This window comes from Maylandia zebra, linkage group LG14 (assembly GCF_041146795.1).
Source record: "Maylandia zebra isolate NMK-2024a linkage group LG14, Mzebra_GT3a, whole genome shotgun sequence".
NCBI classification, from domain to species: Eukaryota; Metazoa; Chordata; class Actinopteri; order Cichliformes; family Cichlidae; genus Maylandia; species Maylandia zebra.
Window position 1 is genome coordinate 32,164,692 of NC_135180.1, and position 14,947 is coordinate 32,179,638.

Consider the following 14,947-nt stretch of genomic DNA (forward strand, 5'->3'; position numbering starts at 1 on the left):
GTAATGCAAAAGGAAATGGGGTGTCGCTCTTTCCTTTTTTTTGCCTGTGGTGTAGGAATTTCACCCCTTAACATGTGAGTTGTGGGTATTGATTAAAATCTTTGTTGAAATCTGTGCCCGCAAAGTAGAAATGTGATATTCAATAATAAGACTTTCCTATAGGATGTGTCAGGGATGCCAGCTCTCTGCAGAAAAGTGGAGGAGGGAGGACTTGGTTTTGATTACCGACTGGCAATGGCTGTCCCTGACAAGTGGATTCAGGTAAGGTGATTCTAAATTGATTTAATGTATTTTTATTTATATAGCACCAAATTACAACAACAGTCACCTTGGGGTGGTTTAAAGTGTAAGGAAAGACCCTACAATAGAGAAAAGTCCTGACAATCAGATGACCCCCTTAGAGCAAGCACATGTGGTTCCTTTAAATCTATCTTGGACATATTGGGAAACATTTGCAACTTTGAGAAACAGTTGATATGGTGCCAGTTTAGCTCAGTGGATGAGCAGGCGACTACATGCCGTATGGCCGGAGAGCAGTTGGCCCTTTCCTGCATGTCTTGCTCTCTCTCTCCCCGCTTTCTTGTCTATCTTCGCTGTCCCTATCCAATAAAGCCTTAAAAAATGGTTGATTTTGTGCACTGCTGCGCTTTTATGTATTATAGACAAGGAGAGTTGATGCACCTAAAATGACAAAAAAATTCCCCCCAAAAAACTTGTGATATAGAAAAAATGTGAACAGCATGCAGTGCAAATGTTTAAACTCGGCATTCAAGGCAGCATTTCAAATGTTGAAATTACAAACATTTATTTTTTTAAAAGCCTTCTACTGTGTATTCATTTTAAATTTAATAGCAGAAATAGCTGTATAATTCAGAAAGTTGCCTGCAAGACTGTAAAGGTTGTGTGCTCAAAAGTACACACATACATATACACACCTGTTGGAGCTTCTCACGACTAATTAGGTTAATTAGGAACAGGTCATTAACATGATTGGGTGTAAGAAGAACATCCCACAGAGCCAGGGTTTCTCAGTTTAAAAAAAAAAAAAGCGTGACGAAGGGTTTACTATTCAGTGAAAAACTGTGTAGGCAAAGTAGTTTAATTTAAGAACAAAAAAGAAAGAATTTCTGGATTTCGTCATTTATGGTACACAATATCATTAAAAGATTAAGAGAGTAAACATGAATCTCTGTACTCGAGGGATAAGGCTGACAACCAATAATGAATGACTGTGATCTTCAAGGCCTCAGGGAGCACTGCATTAAAACATGATCCTGTTGTGGAAATTACTGCGTGGGCTTAAGAACACTTTTGAAAACAGTTGTCAGCAAATGCAGTTTGTCCCTGCATCCACGTATATAATGATTAAAATTATACCAAAAGGAAAAAAACCAGATAAACAAGACTCACAAAGAATGCCTTCTCTGGTTACAGTCCTAATGTATGATTGACTGAGACACAGTGGAACGCCACACTAGCTCTGATGACTTAAAATTTTAAATTATTTTTGGATATCATGGACACCAGAGCCTCAGGGGAAGGGGAAAGAAAAGGACCATGGCTTGTTGAGAGCAGATAGTTGCAAAACAAGCATTGGTGATGGTATAGCAATTAAGTGAACAAGGCACGGTTACTTTGCACATCTCTCATAAGGCACCATCAGTGTTGACCGATATACAGTCGAACCTCGCCTACTCGCAGTCAAGTATTTGCTGATTTTTTTTCGATTTTTCTTTCACACAGCACATCTGAACTATTCCCTAATTATTTTCATTAGTATGATAGTTTAAAATATATATTTAGTGTTTGAACTATTAAAATAGGTCGTTTTTTGTGCTCTTTTTAAGGAAAAAGCCTTATTTATTTCAAAGTATTACAATTATTATTATTATTATTACAATAGAAATTATATTATATAAAAAATGTATATGTTGTCTTTTTTCACTTCCCATTGAATACTATTTTAAATGGTTTGCATATAATTTCCTTACAGCTTATTTACATTTTACATAGCATCCTAACTTTTCTGGAGAAATGATTGTAGTAGCTGATTTCTAAAATATAAGAACCACTGTCACTGGCTAAATCCTTTCAGTGTTTACAGTAAAGCCTAAAGCCTGTGCATTATAAATACCTTCATGATAAAGGTGGCTTTGATGTTAGTAAGGGTTTGTTTTGGTAACTCTTTCTCAAGATGGGCAACAGTCACTAAATCAACCCAGGACTGTAAGGCCTAAGGAGGATTAACGTGAGAATGAAATGTATGTTTTCATATTTCTGGTATTCTTTCTGTTATATAAAAAAAAAAAAACAGATAACATTGAACCTAATTCTGAAATCTTTTTTTATACATAGGTTTTAAGGGTATTCAAACTGAAAAAGTTTTTTTTTGTTGCTTTTTCTAAAGCAGTGCAACCCTTTTTATTTTTTTCCCCTTCTTAATGCTACCCACTGTGCAAGTGGGAAGGTCAGTATTTATCCATGCAAACACTGAGCTATGAATAAATGATGGAAGCGACACAATTGTTATTGAAAAAGAAAAGCTTTTGATTTATTCATTCATAATGACCTTTTTCTTAGATCAGTAATTTTTTTTAAGAGTCCTTTGCATGGATGTGTGCACATTTTTCTTTTTCTTTTTTTTCCGTGAATGAGAAGAAAAATGAGATTTAATAATGTGAAGGTCATCTAGTCACTGATCTTGGCGGAAATTTCTTCTGTGATGTTTTTTTTTTTTTTTTTTTTCTTTTTCTTAAGTGAGGCTTTAAATAGGCTGGCAGTCACCTTTACATTTCACATTATTCATTATTCACTCTGAATGTCTGTCCTTGACGTAGCTTATGATATCAAAGCAAGGGTTATTTTTCTGTCTGTATTCAGTGCTGTTTTGATTTTTCCAAAACGATTATACAAGCTTAATAGTTAAAGAGTGCCACAAGAAAGGGTTCAGCTAGAAGGTTTATCACCCATCGCTGACTGTCAGGGTAGGTAGGCTGAATAAGAGGACGCTTATTGTCATCTATAACCAAAGACAGCTGTGCTGTGAAGATGTGCAAAAAATGCATTTTTAATTCCAACAGTGGCATTCAAATGACACTATGCAGGAAGTGATTGTTTGTAGTGTCTAAATCTGGACATTTATATTTTCCTCAGGTGGATCTCTGCCATTCAGGTTTCAATTGATTTTTATATTTTGCAGTGTAATTTAAGATTATCTATTTATTATTAAAGAAATTAAAAATAAAATGGGTCTAACAGAAATCTTTCTTTTCATAGTACATTTTCTTTAGTTATATATAGCAGTGCACCCCCAACCCCCGGGCCGCGTGGTTTTCAGGGTTTTTATCTGTTTTTAGTGTTTATTTTTTTTAAATCATTTCTTATCGTTAACTCTGTTTCCCTGGGTCTTTTCCCGTGTGTTGTGAATAAATCGTCTATTTTTTTGGTACCGGTACTGGTTTTATTTTTGTTTATTTTGTTAACCGCAAGACCTTAGAGGCCGGTCCGTGAAAATATTGTCGGACATAAACTGGTCCGTGGCACAAAAAAGGTTGGGGACGGCTGATATACCGTAGATATCTTTAGCTATATACTCATTGTAGAGTTTTAATATATTGGTCTACCATGAAAGCTCTGTGTTTAAAGATAAAATGTGAAATTGATGAGTTGGAGGTCGAAATGAGAAGCAGTTATTTTTTCTTGATTATTAATTGCTTTGTGGTCGTGTCTTTTATTTCAATGCAATCCCACTACTAGAATAGAATTCATCAAAGATGTTAATTTCTGTTTACCTTTTTATTTATCCAAGTTTTCTGTCTTATTTTTCATTATGACAAATATTGCACCAGATGATCATTGTTAGAGTTTGGTATCTCTGCTACACATATCTTCACTCACCACATATATGATACACACACAAAATTGAGAAGAACATGCAGGGGGATGCTGGGGTGATGGCAGGGTTGAATCAGCAGGAAGTGATACAGGGCTGCAGCATCACTGAGATGTCAGGGGGAGAGAGAAGGAATTTGCAGCATAGGCAACCAAATTGGGTAAGTTTGTTTGGTATATGACATGAACAAAACCAGGCATGTTACATGTGTATGATACAGCAGAGCCTGAGCTGTCTGGGAGAACTAGCTTGCAGGCTTTGGTCTATTTTTGTTTATGCTGCATTGAGAAAAGCCTATACCCTTTACCTTTTTTTTCCTTTTTTTTGTAAAACAGTCTTCATGTTGACTGAAGAGGTTTTACTTTTTTCGTTTTTGGTGAAGCCCACCATCAGTTATCCAATACAGCATGATGCACAGCTCTTTGCTCAGGGAAGGAAGCTCAAACAAAAAGCATGCAGAGAAAAACCTGCTGGAGGAAAGGCATTCATTAGCTTCCTGTCTGGCAGATGACGCTACAAAAGGAGCTGCGTTGTACTGTATGTCTATAGGTATCGGTCAACAAGACTTATGTACTGTATATATTTAGTGTGCTAATACTCCTGATGAGTACACAACCAGTAACTCGAATTTTTTACTTAACAAAAGCAGCTTCATGAGTGCTTCCAATAACTCTTCATTATGGGCATAACTGATAACAGTATCACAGTGTTGGGTGTTAACGACGTGTTATCATACAACACTGCTTCAGACTGGATGGAAAATTCTGGGCACCAAATATTCTCATTTCTTCCACAACAACTGCTGAAGCACCCTTTAGTTTGGCACTCCAGCCCAAACTGCCACTGTGAAAGTGCTTGATGGCCCACACTGGAAAAACATTGTTTATATTTGTTCAGCCATCAGGTATGGAAGTCCATAACTATATAATATTGAAGCCAAGTAGCAGAAAGCACATACCCGCCCCACCATCCACCCAGAGACAAATTAAGGTTATTATGGATTTTATTAAATAATTTTCTTTTTTTAGTTTTTTAGCCACAGTGACAGCACCAGCATCCCAATGAACATGGACAGGTTCAAGCAGCTATTTCTGCTTTGGAGCTCTGTGTGTGTGTGTGTGTGTGTGTGTGTGTCTGTGTGTGTCTGTGTCTGTGTGTGTGTGTGTGTGTGTCATCTGGAGGACTTGGATAACTTTACAGTACTTGGAACCAGCACGCAACTTCTAATATATTTTCCTGACCCCATTTGTGCTTGATGACAGAATGTGTTTTGATGAAATCAGCAATTATTACTTTAGAAAGTACAGTTGCAGTGAGTTTTCTCTGGGGATGTGTCTGTCTGTCGGGTTCAGCCAGTAGATGAACGTAGACTGTTTTTAAAAGTAATGTTTTATTTTTTTACTGGTGCACTTGAGCATTTTCAGAGAAAGTAGAGGCTTTTTTTTTTCCATTTGAGGAAAATGTCTGTATGCAGAATGCCTAAAGAGGTTGTCTGATTTAAAATTCATGTAAAACTGTGCCTTTTTAAATGTATCCACTAGCCCACACTAGAAGTTTTATTTACTCATATTTTGGTGAGAAAAAGCAAAATATAAAGAGTCTGACCTCGGCACCGCATGCATCCTCTTGCTCTATGGTTTCTTGTGTTTCTCAGTGGGGGAAGTCAACGCATCGTTAATCAAGTCTGTCTCTCACAGCAGTGGGTTTTACTCAGTAGTAGGGATGTGGAGGTAGAGGAGAGGGGAAGAGGGAGAGAGAGAGAGAGATCGTCCCAGACTTGACCTTCCTCTGTGATACTTGCAATAGGTGTGCAGCAGGCAGTGCTGTACCACCGAGGTTTCACAGGATTATCCTCAGGATGCCTCTGGAGAGGTTCTTGCTGCTTTTACTTTCCAAACAATATTGCTGGCAATGCAATATTTGTTTCGATTCTTCTCCTGGTTGCAATTTTCAATTAAATTTGTTCCCTCCCTCAGGAGACTTGAAGCTGGAGGAGAGCAAGTGAGCAACAAATTTTTTTATTTTTTGTATTTCTGTGCAGGGAAGCATTCATATGAACATGCCTTGGTATAGTCAGTGGAGTGCACTCAGGGCTAGCCTTGCCTCTTCTCACAGAGTGTCAATTAGGGAGGGATTTGAATGGACTGAAGTGGAGCCTCCAGTGAGGTGTGTGTTGCAGAGAAGGAAGACGTGAAGCGCGGAGGGCAGGCATTCAGACAGACGGCGAGAGACAGACAGGCAGGAAGAAAGAGAGGGAAAGGGAGACAAAGACGCAGAGCAACAGAACCGTGAGCTTATTTATAGATTCACATGTGTGCACGGATGAATTTCTCTCAGTTCTTTGGCTGGGACCTCACGCTGTGTTTCGTCCTCAGCATGACTGATTGATATGACTCATTTACTTGGCTGCACAAGGCTGTTAGGACCAACAGACTGTGAAAAATTAAGATATCCTAATGAGAGGACCAGATAAGGCGCGCAGCACAAGTTTGGATGATTCGATCTGATTATCACCATAAAATGCTGTCACTCCTAATGGATAATGTTACAAAAGCCCTTTAATTTAACAAGCACCCTTCCCTCCAGCTACAGTGGATTGAGATGTAATTGAAACAATTAGAGGCGACAGAGGTAGAGGGCTCCATGGTTGCAGCTCGGATAAAAGAAGGTGACACGGAGAATTCTCCAGCAGCCCTCTGCTTCTCTCAGCTGTTCAACTCGAATGACCTCTGAGTCAATTGTTCCAATTCTTGTTTCTGTTCCTCCATTTATTTTAATTGAATGAAAATATCAGTCCGCACACCTCTGTCCTTATTAGTTTCAGGGGGAAAATCTATTTCTAGACCACATACTTTGCTCTGCCCATCATAGCAGAAACACTTTCAATTACAATGGCTTAATAAAATTCAGACTGCCAGAAAGCAAAGATGTTGTTCAGCCTGTTTATGTAAACATGTCAGCGATTTATTTGCCAGCCTTAAAAGGGCACCCACTCTGTCTGACCCCCTTTGCCAGTGTCACACTCTGCTTGCCTGCTTTAATGACAGCACCATTTCAGGTTCGTCCTGCTTTATTTTATTAGCTAATTGCACTCTGAGGCCACCCTTGTGTGGTGTTAACTGGCGGTGCAGGATTTCTTTAGCGAGGGCTTTTGCAGGAAAACTGTGAGGTGAGCTAACAAGTGTTTTTCAGCTGAGAGAAGCCTGCCGATGTGGGCAGAAAAGTTCATTAATTTTCAAAACAGGGAACATAAAAAGATGGGATGAAATTAGCTTGATCCACTGGATTGAGAACTGCACACCTTTGTTCCCTTTTCACCTCTGGGGGCGGCACTGTATGTGCAAAGAGAGGATGTGCCCATAGCAACGCAAACTCAAACACACTTTCAGCAAATGTGATTGCAGAGAGAGCAGAGGCAGGATGCTCAGGCCAGCCACAAAATGTAAAACAAGAGCTTTAGACTCACATTCCCCACCAAGTCCTTGCCAGCACTATGTGATGGTGGAAGAGAGCCTCTTGAATCAGTCACAGCATGTCTGTGACAGTGAGATGACCTCATCCTGCGCTGCAAGATTTTTTTTTTTTTTTTTAATTTTATTTTTGGCTCTGCCTAATTAATCTGGGCACTCTGGTTGGCTCCTGACAGCAGGCTTGTAAAGTAAGATTTGTGCACTGCTCATTATCATTGATGAAGTGGAGTGTCAGTGGTGCCAGGAAGCTCGGCTGGTCGGGGCTGATGTGGGTGAGCTGGTGGTAGAGAAGTCGTCAACCCATTCACTTCTGTCTTTGCTCCAACAGTCCCACTCCCAGATTAATTGCTCCCAGACCACTTTTGTGGTTGAATTGAATTGTAATGATTCATAAGGAAGTGTAAAATGTCTGATTGTACGTGGATGTGGAGGCAACTAGGATGATCTCTGGGGCATATCCTGTAGATTCGATTCTCTAGCTGTGATACTCGAGCTGGAGGTGAACAAAAAGATGCCAATCTTTTAGATTTTCATTTAGCTGATGTTTAATGTGTAATTTATAGTTGAATTTATCTGCATGTTGTGTTATTAGACCAAACCGTCCTCCCTAACAAGACACTTTGAATTAAATTAACGGTTTGTATTTAATCTTTTTTTTTTATACTCACCTCAACATGTGATATGTTTTTCTTAGGTTGACTTCCACTTCTCCCTGAAATGACTGTTTGCCTTACAATTATTATTACCATTATGTTTTCCATTATAAAGCCGTTTATTTTGTGACATTATTTTACAAATAGAACTGGGATTAAAAAAAACAAGAAAAACTTACTTACTTTGATTCTAGATGTTACCTTTTAAATATTATGACGGAAGTTGTTCTCTTTTCTGCCTAAATATTCAAGACCAAAGAGTACCGTAGTTTTCAGACTATAAGGCGCATTAAGTGAAACATAACAGTCAGATAAGTCGAACTTTATTCAACTCATTCACAACAACTCTCAACATTGTTGTAACACATAAAATAGAGAACATTACACTCACTTTTTCAGTTCATTCCTCTTCCACAAATCCATCAAATTCTTCATCTTCAGTGTCTGAGTTTAACAGTTGGGCGATTTCGGCATCACGCATGCCCGGATCCGTCTTGTCATTATCCGAGTAAGTCTCGTTACCGTTACTCAGCTGTTCAACGATGATTCCGGCCTTCGTGAAAGCTCGGACGACACTTGAGACTGATACCTTAGCCCAGGCATCCACGATCCATTGGCAGATAGTGGCTTAACTTGCCCGCTTCGTAAGCATCATAGCTTACCAAAGTCGTACTAAAACATTTTTAATGCATAAGGCGCACCGGATTATAAGGTCCAATTTTTGAGAAAATCAAAGGATTTTTAAGTGCGCCTTATAGTCCGAAAAATACAGTAGTTTAAGAGTCAAAAGTACTAAACAGAAACTCTAAATGAACTACTAATAACTAATTTGTTTTGTCATCTTTAATATACATTGATCAGTGGGAAGCTTAGGTGATAAAAATATTAGATATTGTTTGTAACTGTAAGTGACTTTTAGATGTGCTATTTGCTCAGTTTTGCGGCTGACCTCAATCCAGAGAGTAGTGGACAAGGCTTAGCTCGAGGATCAAGGCAAGCCACGAGCAGTTAAAACATCTGAGAATTTGTAGTACATGTAGATAATAAGCACCTTACTGAGGTTTTCTGGTAGCACTGGCAATGACTAATATGGCCACACAAGGCTAAGGTGAGGAGAAGTGAATGTGAACAGATGGTGATATATAGAGCGGGATAGCCTCTATTTAGGTGGACCAGCCAGTTCATCTCAGACATATTGATCGGCACAATTTACTCTCTTTACTCAGAGGATTATGGCTCTGTAGAGTAATATAAAGGTTTCCTGACATGTCAATCAGCTGTCACTGCCAATTCCACAGAGCAGACCTCAGCCTGTCACTGAAATGGGTTTTCCAACTCCCCCACCAGTCAGACAGGCTGTATGTCTATTGCCAAGGGTTCTTGGAGGGCACTTTTAGAAATGATAATGTTACTGTAGCTTTCTAGCATTTCTTATTTATTAAACCCACTCTCTGCCAACTGCAGTACATATAATTATTTCAGCTCTACTATTATTTGTTAATGGAATGGCAATTACAGCCAGTTAGTACGACTGTATAGCAACATTCTGTGGGAGGATAGGCTTTGGGTGCATGTTTTGGTGACCTCCGTGTTTGCTTCTGACCTCTGTAAATGACTCCTTTGGCAGAAAGTGTGCATGTAGGCAGGCTAGCGGAGGGGCATTGATTCCATGTTTGGATTTATTGTTGAATCCCTCCGTTTGGATGAGAGGCTCTGACCTTGCCCATCTCAGGTGGAGAGAGCTGATGCCTTACTACCCATGGGCTGTAGTGAAGTTATTAAAAACTCCATTACCACCATTCAAAGATAGACATAACTCACAGTGCGGATATAGAGATGTCAAAACAGAGATTGATCTGAGAGAGAAGTGTAACCCAGAGAAAACTCAGGAAAGGAAGAAAGACTGAACTGAAACACTGAGCTTTAGGCATCAGTCAGGGCCAGAACAGCTCTCTCAGCTACACATCTATCACACCCTTTTTCAATAACCCGTCTCTGTCACTGTTTAGATCCTGAAGGAGTTAAAGGATGAGGACTGGAACATAGGCAATATCGTCCACACACTGACCAACAGGCGATATGGAGAGAAGTGCATAGCTTATGCCGAAAGTCACGATCAGGTAAACTTTTCTACAACGTCTTGTGTTGTGCCAGTGAAGTCTGCATTAGTTCAGCGTGAACGTATGAATAATGAAACACGGACTGCCTTTGCAGGCTCTGGTTGGCGATAAGAGCCTGGCCTTCTGGCTGATGGACAAGGAGATGTACACCAACATGAGCTCCCTGATCCCCATGACAGCCATCATAGACCGTGGCATGCAGCTGCATAAGATGATTCGCCTCATCACTCATGGCCTGGGTGGAGAAGGCTACCTCAACTTCATGGGTGAGTCACCATGCTAATCCATAAAATCTAACATTTCATGGATTTTATATGCCAGATTTATATTTTAAGCAGGCTTTAAGAAATATTGCATTGAACTTGTTATCTTTAACAAGATTCTTTTTCGTGTCATGTAGTATAGTTCTGTTATTTTTATTGTACTTTTTTTATAACAATCATAGCAAATTCAAACCTTTAAAATCTTCAAATATTCCTTGCCGTTTATTCAAACATGACAGCTTAAAGATTTCTAATATGCTTTGCAGGTAATATGAGAGTGATTTTGCATAACTAAATACAATATGTATGTCATATAAATTCTCATTTTTACATAAGATAAAATAAAACAGACTACATGACATCTTGCTATTTGATTAGGCAATATTGTTAGATAATCATACCACATAACAACATGGTTCAGCTAACATTGAAATGCTGAACAGTCAAGAGGTGATGAAGGTCATGATTGTGAGGCAGCACCCCTCTGTTTGGCTCATTTTTTATTAAAACGGCGAGGAGAATCATTTCAGATCCCCCTCATGCACCGCATTCTTCCTGAATTTGAACTTCTTCCCTCAGGCAGACACAACAATCCCTTAGTGTTCACCGAACAGATATAAATACGCATTTATTCTCCTGTCCATCCAAGTGTTACGCAGGCAACAAGCAGTAAGAGGCTTTAGGATAAATATTTAATTGATAAGGTTATCCCTACCTAGTGCTGTTATTACTCTAGCTACAGTTATTTTCTGTATACCCTTGTAGCATACTGTGCTTTTTTGTTTGAGCGTGAAATAGAAAATAAATAAATAAATGAATTCTTTTTACCATTTCAATAATGAAAATGCAAATTCATCAAGGCTAAAAATAACTCGATGAATTTTTCATTCGGGGAAAGTGCTCATTTATATGGTTTGTTGTATTTCTTTCATGGAGCTGAAGTAGCTTGCTGCCAATAAGTCAAGGCCGATGATAAGCATCAAAGGGCCATTTTGAAGTGGGGCTGACATCGCTTTGCTGACTTGATCATAAAATACAGGGCAAAAGCCGTCAAACAGGTCCCCTCCCCTTTGCTCAAATCGAGTCGGTTCTCAGTCATTGCTGAAATGCTCTTCATTTTCAACTCATCGTCTGAGCCAGGGGCATGACTTTGTCAAGGCCTGCTGGTAAAGATAATAAAGTGATAATTAATGATGATGGAAGTTGACCTTGGTTCAAAGGAAAGGATTTCCTTGAACGTGCCACTCACTAGCTTAATGTAAATACTGCTTGTACGTGTGATCCAAAGCATTTTAGCTCCACCTGGTGACCAGGTGCTCAGGTCAAACAATAAAACAATTCCTGTGCTGACCATTTGAATTTGTTATCAATCCCTGTTCACCAAGATGTCCAATTTTTACCTCGGGAAAAGACTGTCGACTTCTGATAAGTGGATTGATGTGCTTGTTGAAAAGAAGCACAGTCAAAACAGCTGTTCTCAATGGACAATCATAACAGGGCAGTCCATAATGATTAGGATGTCAGAAAAGACAACTGCAGGACAGTTGATAGTAATTATATCTGATTCTCTGGCTAAAGTATAGCTCAGAGGCACTCGTTGCTGCACTCTTGGCGCTTGTCTCGCATGGATTTTGCTGCCACGTTTACTTTCAACCACTCTGGCAGTTTCAGAATCACGGTGAGTTGATGAGACAAAACAATACTTGAAAAGTCGATTTGACAGTGATTTCATTAATTCAATCACTCTTTTGTGGCAAATACTACAAAATTTGCTCACTTGCTATCCCGGCCTAAACCCACCCACGGAGCAATTTTCCATTGATTAGAGGTCGGAATGGTGCATCGATGTGTGGACTCAAAGTGAGTTAAATTTTAGTTCAAAAGGGAAAGTTTAGCAGACATCTAAATCACACCTAGCTGTTGTGTGAACACAATTTCAACAGCTTTACATTGAAACACTGTTGCCTCACAGCAACAAGGTTGTGGGTTGAAATTAGATAAATAGTAAGAGATATAGATATATAGAGAGAGATGGTGTGGAGCACCCATTATTTTGTTGTACATGTACAATAACAATAAATTATTCAAAGAATAATTTATATTCAAAGGATTTTACAACAGTTTAGGAGTTAGATCTGTTTTTTATACACAGACCTCTGTTTTCAGAGGCTCAAAAGTAATTCAACAAACTTACAGTGTTTTAAGTATAAGGACTGGATTTAATCCTTGAATGAAAGTCTGCCCTAAGTCTAGAACCCATGTTTGTTGCATTTGGCTGAATCTGAGCCAGGACTACAGCGGTCAAGAAATTGACTTTCAGATACAAATCATTACCAAAAATTGATATCGGATTAGATGGACTCATTTGCAACAGTATCGATTTGAACAGCGCAGTCTTCGCCTCCTCCAGCTGATACACAGCTTCACACAGCACCTGCATTCAGGCAGGTACGTGGCTCTTCCACTCAGTAGCAGCAGAAGTAGTTCACATTCACTGACACTTAACAATGCTTTAGAAGGAATTTTGAGAAGTCAGTGCTCCCAGTTCATTGTAGTACTAAAGAGCTTTCATATCTTTGCACTATGTCAGTTAACTTAAAAAATAGCATCATCATTTAAGTTATTGTTTGTATTGTTCTAATAAAAATAAAATGAATAATGCCTCTTAATTTTTGGTATGTATGGTATAGAGTATTTTCCTGGGTATCAGTGTTGCACTTGTACTGATGAATGTAAGATTTCTGCTACTTCAGCAGTCCCATCATTAATAAGCAATAGTGACCCAGTTCTGCTGGCAGCCATACAGCCCATGCCGGCACACTGCTTCCTCCATGTTTGACAGATGATCCAGTATGAGTCACATCATGACTTTTTCCTTTCCTTCTCCATATTTTTCTCTTCCCATCATTCTAGTTAATCTGGGTTTCATCTTTACAAGGCATTTTTTCAGAACTGTGCAGGCTCTTTTAGAGATTTTTTTGGTGAACTTTAAATTGGACTTCTTAAGCTTAAGTGTAACCAGTGGGTTTGCACCTTGTTATAAACTCACTGTATTTTCATTCATGAAAACATCTCTTGTTTTCAAAGATTGACTTACCACCTGAGAGTGTTCTTGAGTGGGCTAGATGTTGTGAAGGGTGATTTCTCAACCATTGAAATAAATCTATCGCCATGCACTTTAGTTGTTTTCATTGGTCTTTCTGGCCTTTTTGTTATTGTTATTATTATTATTATTATTATTATTATTATTATTATAATAATAATAATAATAATAATAATAATGTACCTTATTACATCAAAATTCGTTTTTAGCTCATATTGAAAGTTCCAGTGGAAAGCTACCAGATACAAGTTTAACACCTTGAATCGACTTAAGGTCTTTGAGATGACATGCCAATATTAAGGGAACTGGAATTTCATTTGTGTTAAAAGTGGCACGCCAGAAAATCATAACCTCAAGCAAATAATTTCATATCACAGATATTTGTTGTGTTGCACACAATTAAATTAATCACTGTTGATAGATAATTTGACAAACTTCATTTTCCAAATTGTTATAATTGTTGCTATAAAATTGGTGCAACTTTGATTCCATTTGTCATGCTAATCTGTCAGCCACAGAGGTTGTAGCATCACTGCTTTGAAAGTGACCAAGCACAATAGTGGAGGTTTTTTGTTTTATTTTGTTTTATTTTTTTTAACCAACCAAGCAAGTGGAATTCCTCTTGAAGGGTTGAGCTGTATGCGGCAGTGTTAATCTGCTGTAGCACTTGCCAACCAGGCAATCTGCCCTGTGTGACTGCTTCTTTGTGAGCTTGGCTGCTGAGTTCCACACATGCATATTGTTAAATCTACCTGGAATTTAATTGTACAAGTTTCAAAGAACACTCTCACCTGTGAAAGGAAATTATTTTCTTGTGACTATGTTTTCTTTTGACACAAATGTCAGTCCATAGAACAGATCTCACCTGGCCATAAAACTGTTTACAACCCACCTGACGAAATAGTTTTCATTATCTGAAAATGGGGAACTGTAATTCCTAATTATTTAACCCCTTGATTTGAACCTGGAAGTCTACACTTCACACATTATTCATTTAAAAAAAAAAAAAAAAAAAATGTATGGTAAGTAATTGTTTACATAGGCAAAATTACAAAAACCTATTAACCTAACTGTATATGTCCATAACATAATTACTTTCACCAGCACTGGCTCACACTAGTTGGATGGTCTATATGTCCAATTAACCCCACACAGGGAGTCAATTTGGTTGTCACATAATTGCATTACAATTGCTCAAAAGGTAACGAGTCCAGAAATCCTTTTGACAGGAATTTTCAGAAATGATGGGAAACACAAAGCTAGCTGGCTATATCTGTTTTGACTGTGTCCCAGAAGCTACACCTATAACATTGGGCCTTAATACATTTTATATGGGTGATTTAAAAACAATAAAATATGCTTATACAATGAGGAAAGAAATGGCTGTAGACATCAAAACAGTCACCAGACAGTAAACTATTTTTATTTATTTACTTTTTTTTTCCT

At 38.4% G+C, this 14,947-nt stretch overlaps 1 protein-coding gene across 1 annotated transcript in view; it reads left to right on the plus strand.

The window, feature by feature from the left end:
• The window catches only part of gbe1b (glucan (1,4-alpha-), branching enzyme 1b), a 98,655-nt gene that overhangs the window by 40,401 nt on the left and 43,307 nt on the right, over window positions 1–14,947 (plus strand). The window contains exons 10-12 of the mRNA XM_004560558.6: window positions 163–261; window positions 10,025–10,135; window positions 10,230–10,401. Of these exons, the coding sequence (XP_004560615.2) occupies window positions 163–261; window positions 10,025–10,135; window positions 10,230–10,401 (382 nt within the window). The remainder of the gene's footprint in view (window positions 1–162; window positions 262–10,024; window positions 10,136–10,229; window positions 10,402–14,947) is intronic.